Below are 12602 nucleotides of genomic sequence, written 5' to 3' on the forward strand. Positions count from 1 at the left end.
CATATAATAATGTTCATTGATATTTGACATAATCAAATATGAATATTGCTTTTATTTAAACTGAAGTGTTCATCATCATTAACATTCATGCTAAGTTTCATGATTCTCGTGGGCCTAAAAGCTATTTTATTTACAGTAGTACATCACACATTTCTTGCATCTCATAGAAAAGCATATCCCCAGTTTCAATGTTGGCAAAGAAAAGCATGATTTTCAGAAAATAATTAATTCAGTAGTATGTTTAATCAGTTTGTGAGTCATAAGATCCTGCCACCTGCTCATTAGATACTTTTGTCAAAGTTACCGTTTCAGTTGCATGTTTATGCTCCATACGTTTGTACTGAGAAAAAAGTGTATAAAAACAGTTCAATATTATATATTTTCTAGAATTATATGCTCCAATTGACCTCTTGAGAGGGAGCTCTAGTTGGATGAAATGATAATGTTCTCCTTATTATCTGCTATGCCTTTTGCTATTTTTGCATCAAGAGCATATTTTACTTTTAGCCCTCTGACGTGTTGGGTTTTATTCACAGTAACAGTGTATGTGTATCACATTGGATCACTTTGCCTATTAACTCAAGCCAAGCTCCAGTTACACATGAAGATAAACGCATATTCATTGAAGTAGCTTATGAACAAATATTTTTTTGTAAGTCTATGTTTTTCTTGAGTCTTTAGTATGAATACATATAAATTCTACTTTGAGTTCCTTGATTAAGTTTAAATGTTATTTTTTAGGGTTACATTTATCAAAGGTTAGTGCTTATTATGAAAACAGTTAAACTGTTATTTTAAAGTAGTAAACAAGCGGGTTGGTTTTTGTCCTGCAGAATGGAGTTTTAGCTTTTTTCTTTGTAGTTCAATGTCCCACCAAGACAATGTCCAGAAGCTTGTGGCAAGGATTTGCAGATCTGCAGATTTGTTTGCATCACACTTACCATGAGTGTGGTAATGAATGCAGGTTGAAACATGTATTACAATAGTGTGAAGGCCAAATCCCATGTTGTTACTATAGTACGTTTTCATATGTGTGACCTTCAGGATCATGCTCTTAGGCATTCACTACGGGCCTAATCAATAACATCCTGCCCAGACAAACAAATACACATGAAAGAACAACATGACATAAACCATGCAAATGATAATAAGAGGTTACCATTGTTGACAAATGGGAGGGACAGGATGACCCACTTAAAGGCTATACTTTTTGCAAGTCAGGGCCCCTCTAAATACTTTCATGATGTATTTTGCATTCAGGTGAAATAGAACCCATAGGAAAGTTCAATATCACAACATTTTGAATATGTGTTTATGCTGTTCATACCTCTCTGCTCTTTAGGACTAGCAATCTATAACTTATTAATTTCAATATGAGATGTTTAGATTCTTTCCATATTAATAGAACCCAGTTAATATATTTATTTTGTCAGTATATTTATAGTAGTTTTTCCTAAGTGCACAAATAGTATTCAAATTCTTACTTGTTAAGTTCTATACTACGTAATTTCCATTAATTTGTTCACCAATGGAAGGAGGAAAGGCTGTTTTACATAAATTGACGTATATCTATTTTACTATAACTGAAAAATTCTCTGACAGAGTAATTAAAATGGCAAAGCCTTTTTTATGAGCACCAATTAAAAGATTGTTAGGATTAACACTTGTATTGAGCTCTAGTGTAACCCTTTGATTAATCGCACTGTTTCTATTTTTGTAGAAAATTAAGGTGTTGGGCATTGGCAAATTAGTTATTGAAAGTGAAGATACCTGAATAAAAGACTCTGTGGAGAAAGTTTTTCTAACACAAGTTGTCATTGTCTGGTTAATACGAAAAACAAATTTCTTCCATTGGGTAGAATTAAGGATATTCTAGAACAACAAGGCCCATATTGCATATAGAGTGCACTGCCATGGAAGGCCTGTATTGAATATTGAGTGCACTGCTATGGTATGTGTTGCAGACCATCTTTAACTGAGTCCACCAGATACAGACCAGGACCGTGTGCCATATTACATTGAATGTGATCTTCCTAGTGGAGGTGCGAACATGTCTACACTAAAAAAAAAAATCAGTAAAAGGCAGCCCATTTATTTGAAACATTAGGTCCTCCTTTCCCTTTGCAGCTGGTAACCAGGCCTGATTTTAAAAGGCGTGCAGAAATCCTTCATTGAGTTACTGTACCCACATGCAGGGGGTTTCCTGGAGAGAACCCTGGAATGCCCTTTCTTCTCTTTCAAGGGCACCCTCGGGGTGCAATACCACCACCTCTATGTGGCACACATTAGGGCACCTCCTGATGGCCTTATTGCCTCTGTGCCCGCCTGGGTCTGCTTGAGTTGAGACAATAAGTTATCTCAAATTCCAAACTGGGTCAGAAATGTTCAATCATTAAACCTTTAGATAACCCCCTTTACCCTGTGTTTTCCATGAATTAACTATCTATACTGTGTTTTAATCTTTTAAATATCTGGATTCATGGGGCTCCCACACACACACACACATTGATCATTTGGAACCTAGGGAGTAGCCAAACGATTAAAATCACCCTACTTTGAAACAAAGCTTTATTGGCACAGACATATGGTGCCTCCTTAGGTGAGTCCCTTTCAAATTTATAACCTTTCTTCCATCCATCTTTTCTTTTGTTCCACTCACCCACCATACTATTCATTTCTCATTCACTTTTCCATCATTTTTACCTTTCACGTTTGGAGCTGTCCATCCTTTCACCCTTCCATCATCACTCTTTTCCCCTTTGTTCTTTTTTTCTCTACCTCCTTCTTTCTTTTACTCTTCCTTTCTTTCATCCTTTCTCCCTTCCACTTCTCCTGGTTTTTTCCCTTCTACCCTCTGACCATTCCTAGTTTTTGTTGTAGCTTCCTCCAAACTTTTCTTCTCCCCACCTTGCTTGCCCTTTCGTACTGACCTTTATTCTTTTCTATCCATCTTACTTTTTCCTTCTTACTTTTCTCTGCCCGCTTGCCCTTTCTACCTCTTTCTATGTTACTTTACCCCAGTTTCATCATTTATGATTCTCTCTTTCCTTCACTGTATTAGGCTCATTTGACAGCCCTTGAGCCACACTCCCTAGCTGTCATGGTCACCCTTTAAAGTGTTGTTTATGAGACTTTCTCTGGATGTGCAGACACAAGTGGCTCATTTAGTACTAAAACGTTTTCAGGATCCAACGTACCAGTTAGCTTGCAACACCCCCTCCCATTTCCACTCCCCCCCACACCTCACTTTAGTTGCCATAGTTGGGGGTTCACACAACCCTGTTTGGGACTTTGAAAGGGAGGGTTGTCTTTTGGTCAGTATCAAAGGCGTTTGTGAAATGTGCCTGCTTGCCGATCGATGGGAGGAGTCAAGTAGTTCTCTAATAAAAGAGCGGGGGAGCACCTTACATCATGTCATGACCAATTTCCAGAAAGTGACCTGCTTTCCTTTAGATAAAGCAACCAGTAGCAGCTTTCATATTAAAAAAAAAATCAATTTCATAATTTTTAGTATTGAGCTAAGTAAGAGCTTTCTGGCTGCAAAAACTGACTGGGCTCTATTTAAATGTATAAGGTCTTCCCAAAAGATTGCATTGAGAGGAGGTATGAACCTTGCATTTCTTCAGGTTTTTCCGTCGGAGACTGTCAGTACCTTTGAGTATGACTGTTAAATGTGCTGTTAGGTGACTGCTTAGTTGCCTGTTTCTTTGGTTTTCACTTTAGTTATCGCTCATACTATAAACCAAATTGCAGAAACGTATAGCTAATCCCTGGGCCTTGTTGCGCACCCAGATTTAGGTACTAACCCATTTGTAGCTAAATCGGGATTACAACCTCGTACAAATTGGTCTTCCACTACTTTCTGCCAAGCCATTTTCATCAACTCAACTGTGGTGAAAGTCAGGAGAGCAAATAGTACAAAATGCTGTTTTGCACATGAGTCTGTGTAAAATTAGCAACTTGTCCTCCATTGCAAGGTGCGCAATCCAGAAATGGTTGCAAATTGCACACCCTTTCAATACTGCATTGCGTACAGTTGGTCCTTAGTGGATATGTAATTTGACCCCTAGATCTATGCACACAATCACCAATGCCTTGCATTGAAAATTCTATCAGTGAAGGTATTCCAGCATAAAACGTTTAGAACCAACAACAAAATACGAAAAATAGGCTATGATTAAAGCATCAATGAAACACTTATCTGACAGCAATAACACTTTGTAAAGTTTTAGACAATGTTTTATCCTACCAAGGACATATAGAAGCAGATTAGTTAACAGTTTGAGGCCAGTGTAACACAACTCGGCATAAGTGATACATTTGGGATATATTTTAAAGTGCGAAACCTTATTTGCGCTGGAAAGTAGCCCTCAACTAAAGCAGAGTAGCACTAGAGCTGCGTTGTCTCAACGGAGTGCCCAATGGGTGGTTTATGGGCATTCCCAAGCAACCACCTATGGGATTTGACACAAAGCCCTATCTACTTAAAATGCTAGATAGTGCTTGGCGCCAAAAAATATTGCCTCTTCGAGGAAGGTGTTAAAAAGAAAAAATGTTTTAATTTCATCGTACTTTTCCAACATTATGAAGTGCACTGTACTGTACACCACAAATCTAATGTGGGAAACATTTTTAACTATGTTTATGCATAGTACTTTGTTCTTAAGGACCTACCCTGCATGCATTTGTACTTAATAACCTACCCTTCATGCATTGTGGTGTGCAAGATACCTTCCGGACATCTTTCATCCAGGCCGTTTTTAAATGCCGCTCAAATATTTACAATAATTAAAAAAGTATGTGGAGCTTTATTTTCTTGCAAAAAGCACTGTTTTTTTCTTCAGCCAGAAATATAACTGTAGATATTGAAAAAAATATATATTTTTCATGTTTTTTTCTCCCTTTTCCCAAAATGTGAGAGACTTAAACAGCTCTTTGTCAGGCACTTGTTACTTCTGAGGAAAAAAACTGGTCATCTTCATTTCTTCTCTATCATTTCATAAATAAAGGGAAGGGTACAATGCAGACTTTTGTCTTTGTGTTTACATCAAACAATGGAATCAGCGCAGCCCAATAAAAAAATGACAATGTCCTGAACTGTGTTCACGTTTAGCCATACTCTGAACCCTCTTCAATGGCTCGCGAAATGTAATGATTTGTAAAACTTGAGGTATACAATAGCGGTTATATATAATAATAACAAATAGTGATGAGACCGTGCTGAACACAACAGTGAAATCGTGTAGCCATGAAGTGGGTGAATTTGAATGGAAAGGGAGGCATACCATGCTTCTCCTGGCCTCGGCAAATTGCCTTCTCTCTTCATCTAAACGCCTCTTGGCTTCTTCTTCTGCTTTCTGCTGTTCTGCTTCACGGCGCTGCTTTTCTAGTTCTTCAAAGCTCAGTTTTAGTTTTCCAGGCTGCATTATTTCTTTCGGGGTAACGAGCAGAGACTGTTCATCCTCCTCCCCGGGAGTCTAAGCATTGGGAAACAGAAAGACAAGACAAGTGGCTTCGAAGTCTTATTAGAGATTCTTGACAATCAGGAGTTGGCCGTTTGAGACCACTTCCTTCGACTAAAAGGCAAACTTTCACAATGAGCCTGTGTGTTGGGAAACCACCTTTACTCAGAAACTTTAAGGGCCCCATTTGTTCTACCACTGCTGATCCTACAAGGGGCATAGATACTAAAGGTCTCACAATGATTAAGGAATGGTTTATACAAATGACAATATCATAACAAAACTGCACTGTCCCAAACATAAAAACCATATCCTGGGGTATACAGTAGAATTAGAACTGATCAGATTTTTCATATGGAAAGTAAACTTGTGAATACAGAAATTCTGTCATACACATTTGCATGTTGAGTTAGGGATGGGAAGGTGGATATTTTGGGTCGTCAAACCTACAAAAGTAGATGAACATCCCTAAACGTATAAGCTTGTGGTTATTCATATATCCCTTGCAGGCACTTTCCCACCGAAGTCAAGGTAATTAACAGTAAGCAGAAGGGTGATTCCTTGTTGAGAATGGGGAGGAAATCAGCACGTTTAATCGATTTAATGAGGTTTCCGGGAAAAGGTTTTTCTTTGGGGGAAAAAGTTGCGAGTGCCATCACACAATTGCATCACATTCACTTTTGAAGAATTTTCGATCTCGTGGCTACATTAGTGTACTCCAGGAAATCTACAGCTGTATAAGTATCATGGATCACTTCTTTGACTCTTTGTGAATGTCTAAAAATCTGGAAATCTGCTCCAAATGTAGGAATAATTCTAAAGGAGAGTGTTTCAATCTTTAAAAAAAGGCCCTTTCCTAATAGGGTCAGGAAGTAACATGAAATGCGGTGACTACGTTTTCTACCAGTGCACTGTGATGGTATTGGGATGGAACTGGATTCCAGTTTGCTGTTATCCACATATGTCTAAGTAACGAACGTCAAAATACGTATAAACCACAGTACCTATACCTTGTTATTTTGATTTATTGTACACAAATGCATCCCCTAGTTACTACACACGCATACAATGCATATAATCTAACAGATAAATGAGCACACGTGTGTTGTACGAAATGTAGTCTTGATTCGTAAAAAGTAGTTGGAAAACTATTCCCATTGGGTTACCCCTACATTTGCAGATTTCCGACTACCATGGATGTCACAAAGGATTGTGCATTCGATTTCATCTGAAACATGTGACCATTTACACATGTGAGGTGTAAATGGTGTACGTTTTCACACGTGTAAACGCAGCACAAAAGTGCAACTGCTCTATCCGCCGGAATCAATTTTTCTCTATTAATAAAGCTGTTTTCCTACATATTCAACAATCTTGTGGGTTCCCTCCTCATTCCCCCTCTACATACACTTGCCCATCACAGTAGTAAATATCTGAAAATATTGAGAATGGCAATGTGCTTCTCAAAGTTTGTACCCACGCCCATGTCACACCCATCAATTTGGTTGGTTCATGGGCTTGCCTTTTAAAAATAGCTTGATTTGATTAGTGAAAGGCGTCATGCCTTTTCTGGTCTTTAGCCCACCTTGAGCGCATCAGCCGACTACTGAAAACATCCGAGGTTCCATGTTTTCCGTATGGGTTCTGGACTATTTTTTCCTCTTTATTTCATAGGCAGCATAATCTCGCTGGGCCGTAGCGTGCGCTTTGCATGACATCGACCATGTTACATGGATAATTGCCCTTTTGCCAGTAACATTGATAATTGCACTTTTGCCGGTACGTTTCACTGCAAGGGAACGTCTGTTTCCTTTTGTGAGTCTGCTTCGTGCTCATGGCGGCCATCGGCTCTCTTATGTGAAACTGAGTATCTTTTCATTTTCAGTTGATGTGGCAAGAAAAGTCCGGTTAGGAGTTTACAATGCTAATAGCTCTAACTCGTTTTCATTGCCATATGAAGAAGTCTGATGCATGTAAAAACCCAGAAGTGTTTGCTTTGAACTCCTCCTTCACGTACCATTTGGATAGAGGGGTGTTTGAGGTTAACCTGCATTTGTGGCACTAATGGGCACACAAAGAATACAGGCCTTTGGTCGTGATACAGCAGCTGCCTGCTTATTGGCTTCGTGGCCTACACTCTCCCGACAGAGCTTCACAATAATGGGCAGGTTGCTTCATCACTTAGCATACTTCCTGCCATCCATCAAAGACATTTAGGGGGTCATTATGTGTAGGAGGCTGGCCTGGCTTGTAGTGGGTACCAAAGGTACTTATACCTTGTGCCAGGTCCAGTTATCCCTTATTAGTAGACTAGAGGTGTTTCTAGCAGCTTAGGCTGATAGAAGGTAGCTATGGCAAAGCAGCTTAGGCTGAACTAGGAGACATGCAAAGCTCCTACTATACCACTTATATCATATGCACAATATCATAAGAAAACACAATACACAGAGTTACTAAAAATAAAGGTACTTTATTTTTATGACAATATGCCACAAGTATCTCAGTGAGTACCCTCAGTAAGAAGTTAAGTAATATACACAAGTTATATGTACACAAACCACAAATAGGTAAGTAAGAGTCAGAAAAGTAATGCAAACAGTGTAGAATTACAATAGGTTGCAATAGGCAAGCATAGGTCTAGGGGCAACACAAACCATATACTCCAAAAGTGGAATGCGAATCACGAATGGACCCCAGACCTATGGGAGCTTGTAGAGGATCGCTGGGACTGTAACAAAAACAGTCAGGGTGTCCAAGATACCCCACCCCAAGACCCTGAAAAGTAGGAGTAAAGTACACCTACTACCCCAAGAGAGCACAATAGTCGTGATAGGGGGATTCTGCAAGAACAACAAACACCAGCAGTGCACTGACAATGTATTTCTGGACCTGAAGACCTGCAAAGTAAGGGGACCAAGTCCAATAGTCGCAACAGTGTCCAGGGGAGGCAGGAGCCCAGGAAACCCCAGATGAAGGTGCAAGGAAGCTGCCTCTGGATAGAAGAAGCTTGGATTTCTGCAAGAACAAAGAGGACTAGGAACTTCTCCTTTGGAAGACAGATGTCCCACGTCGCGATGAAGGTTGCAGAAGTGTTCCCACGCAGAAATACCACAAACAAGCCTTGCTAGCTGCAAGGGTTGTGGTAGAGGTTTTTGGGTGCAGCTGAGGACCAGGAAGGACCAGGATGTCGCCCCTTGCAGGAGGAGACAGAGGGGGCGCTCAGCAACTCAGAGAACCCTCACAGAAGCATGCAGCATCAGCAGAAGTACCTGAACAGGCACTTGGAAGGTTTGTGAACCAGAGTCCACGCAGAGTTACAAAAGAGGGTCCCACGACGTCGGAGGTCAACTCAGTGGGTTGAGCACTGCAGGATGGAGTGCTTGGGACCCAGGCTAGGCTATGCACAAAGGAAATCCTGGAAGAGTACACAGAAGCAGCTGCAAATCACGCAGTACACAGGTTTGCAGTCTAGCGTGGGGAGGCAAGGACTTACCTCCACCAAACTTGGACTGAAGGGCCACTGGACTGTGGGAGTCACTTGGGTAGAGTTCCTGTGTTCCAGGAACCACGCTCGTCAGGATGAGAGGGGACCCAGAAGACCAGTGATGCGGTAGGCCTGAACTTTGTACTTACCCAATCTAGCATGACCTCAAGTAACCTTTTATGGCTATTGTCTTTAACGCACTAGATTGCAGTTTATTCTTTGAAAATTGATATCTTGAGTTCTACTTATTGGATTTTTGTCATTTTGGTCTTGTGTTACTCAGATAAATACTATCTATTTTATAAACTGGTGTGAAGTCTTTTTGTGGTGTTTTTTACTGTCCTACTGTAATTTAACTGTTGCATGAATACTTTACACATTGCCTCTTAAGTTAAGCCTGCCTGCTCTGTGCCAAGCTACCGGAGGGTGAGCACAGGTTAATTTAGGTTGTGTATCTGACTTATCCTACTAGGATTGTGGTCCCTACTTGGACAGTGTGCATACCTCTGCCAACTAGTAACCCAAATTCTAGCACACTCTATTCATTCTCCTACATTTGTGTACGATCATTGCTCACCATACAGCAGCATGGAGACTTTCGTTAAGGCCATGTTCTCTTCAACTCAGTCAATGCAAGGTGTTTCCTGGGCCACTACAGTCATTATTTAAGGGATGTGGTAAGTCAAATCCTGATAAACATTTCAAGAGGACTACGGGCGTCTTCAGACCAAACCATACAGGATGGTCGGGATGCAGCAAAATTTGTTATCTGGTCTGGCCTGGACACAACCGATTGATTGTGCTGGGCAGTGGAAACGTCTTGGGTGCTTTAGTGTCACACCTGGATGAGGTAATTGGGCTTCTCCAAGGATGTCCATGCATCATTAATGGACATACCACTTGAAGGCTCTTGCGTCCTTGGTAAGAAAACAGACTCAGCACTGGAACAACTTAGCAAAAGTGATGCCAAAGTACATTCCCTGGGAATGTCCATCCTTTCCAGGCAATTTCCTGAAGTTTCACCACTTTCACGGTTACGCCAGGCATTCCAAGATCACCAGCACTAGACCCTACTGCCATCCCATAACCTTCTCAGTCATTTCATTGCTGAGGCTGAGGCTCCCAGAGACAATGTTCAGGGCATCAGGGACAACATGAAGCTCAATCCCCTGCCCCCCTGGCAACTACAACGGCAAAACCACTTTAGCTTGTCCTTTTTGATACATACCCTTCCTGTAGGAGTCAGGATCAGACATTTCCTCCAAGGGTGTTGAGACATCACTTTTGGCAGATGTTTTCCCCAGCTTGTCCCATTCCTTCCTACCCCATCGCACCATGGATGATGGAAGGACAGAGGTCCATTTTGAAGCAGAAAGTGCAGGCCCTTTTGGCTAAGGAGCTCTGGCCTCAAAAAGAGGAAATGGGTGTTACGTCTCCTCCGTTCTTGTACCAAAGATGGTTGGAGGCCTGTGTCCTATTTTAGTTCACACTCTAAACGCCTTCACCCAGAAGGACAGTTTGAAGATGCACATGCTGGCCCAGGTTTTGTCTACCTTGGATCCCAGAGACTTCATAGTAGCATTGGACCTGCATGATGCCTACATCCATATTCCTGTCCTGATGGCCCACAGGCATAATCTGTAGTTCACAGTAGACCAGGTGGATTTCAGTATGCAGTGTTCCCCTTTGGCCTTATCGTGTCCGTCAGGTGTTCATGAAAGTGATTGCAGTGGTTGCAGTGCATCTTCAGAGGTCACATAGGTCAAGTGTATTAGTTCTGCTCTACCTCGATGATTGGATTATGAAGGGAGGCTCACTTGAGGCAGTCTCCCTCCAGAAGTCAGCAATACTATAAACTTGTCAAAGTCACACCAGCTTCCTTAGTGGATGCTCCAGTACATCAAAGCCATCTTGAATACGATGCAGTTTTGTGACTTGCCCGCAGAGCTGAATGTATATTATGTTCGAGCTATAAGCCAGCTGTTTTTGCCTCTATTCTTGATCTCAGTGAGGATTGCTTTGAAACTGTTTAACTATTGGTCTTCTGCATTCTGCTGGTCAACCATACCCACAGGTACATGCACGCTTTACTGTGGGATCTGAAGTCCCAGTGGACACAGCACCAGGGAAACCATCAGATTCCATCCAGGTTTCAGAGGAGGCTACAAAAGATCTGCAGTGGTAGCTGCCAAACAGTCATTTGGCCAGCCGCAGACTCCTCTCTTTACTCCACCCGGAGCTGACAGTGGCAATGGATGCATCACTACTGGGCTTGGGAGGCCATCTAGAAGAAATGGAAATTAGAAGTCTTTGCTCTCCAGTGGAAACCCATCTCCACATCAGTTTGTTGAAGTTCCAGGTGATCGTTTTGGGTCATGTGCTAGGGGGCTCTTTACCTCTGGAAGTGGCTGACTTTCCATGGCATTTCTCTGGTCCTGGACCACTTAGCACGATCTCTAAACACCAGAGTGAATGCACTCAGACACAAAGACCTAGAGAATCAGGAATGACAGTTACACCCTTAGGTGGCACAGGACATTTTCCAGCAATGGGGAGAATCCTGGCTCAATCTTTTCATCACTGCCAAAAACATGCAATGGTAACAGTTTTACACACTAGTGTTCCCAAGAAGGCTCTCTCTCGGACATGCATTCCACCTGGAGTGGAGCTGGGACATTTGTATGCTTTCCCATACCTATCCCTTTTGACTTGAGTTCTAAATAAAATCAAAACTGACTGGGCCAACTCATCCTGTAGCTAGGATTGGGCCAGGAGGGTGTAGTATTGAGAAAGGTCTGGGCATGAGCATCTGTCTTCCAATCAAGCTGTCACTTCAGGAAGATGTATGGTTGCAGCACCAGTGCACGGTCATGCACCCGGGCCGCAGCACTCTGCACCTTAGTGCAAGGAGATTGAGTGGCAGCAGGTAGTCTCCTTCATTCTTCCTCCAGAGACTTCTGATGTTATTCTGGCACCGAGTGCTAAGATGTTTATGACATGGTGTGGTCTGTGTCAGATTGACCCACTGCAAGCTAAGCTAGCTGATGTATTTATTTGTTTTGTCATTGGCCCTTCAAGGACTTTCTTTGGGCACTGTCTAAGGCTATTTGTTGGCTCTTTTGCTTTTTTTGATGGTTCCTGGATCAGCCTTCTTTCTGTAATGATGATCGGATTTCTTAAAGGATTACAACATATGTTTCTGCCGAATCCCCTTGTGATGCCACAGAGGAACTTGAATATGATTCTCACTTTTCTAATGTGCATCGCATTTGAACTAATGCACAATTGTCCACTACATCCCTTAACTCTGAATACAGTCCTTTTGGTCACAATAACATCAGCTCACCACATGGGGGAGGTGCAGGCACCCCCAGTCCAGCCCTTATGAATAGCATTTTTTTCCAGACAAAGTGGCGTTGAGACCTTGAGAAGCATTTCTGAGAAAAGTAGTAAATCCTTTCCATGTCAGGCAGGCTATCACCCTTCCCACATTCTTTGCCCATCCTCACCCCTCAAAAAAGAAAGAGAAATTCCATTGTTTGTGCCCCAAAAGTTTCTACACAAATAGTACCAGGGATCATCTAGTGGACAATCAACTATTTATGGGCTTCTCAGGAGCAAATAAGATAAAGGCAGTGCAGGAAACACCATTTCTA

The 12602-nt window shown here is 41.7% G+C and overlaps 1 protein-coding gene across 7 annotated transcripts in view; it reads right to left on the reverse strand.

The window, feature by feature from the left end:
• The window catches only part of NEXN (nexilin F-actin binding protein), a 353325-nt gene that overhangs the window by 166521 nt on the left and 174202 nt on the right, over positions 1-12602 (reverse strand). For all 7 annotated transcript variants that reach the window (XM_069232244.1, XM_069232240.1, XM_069232243.1 and 4 more), the window contains one exon: positions 5286-5477. In XM_069232244.1, coding sequence (XP_069088345.1) covers positions 5286-5477 — 192 coding nt within the window. The remainder of the gene's footprint in view (positions 1-5285; positions 5478-12602) is intronic.

The sequence above is a fragment of the Pleurodeles waltl genome, chromosome 4_2, assembly GCF_031143425.1.
Source record: "Pleurodeles waltl isolate 20211129_DDA chromosome 4_2, aPleWal1.hap1.20221129, whole genome shotgun sequence".
In the NCBI taxonomy this organism is placed as follows: domain Eukaryota; kingdom Metazoa; phylum Chordata; class Amphibia; order Caudata; family Salamandridae; genus Pleurodeles; species Pleurodeles waltl.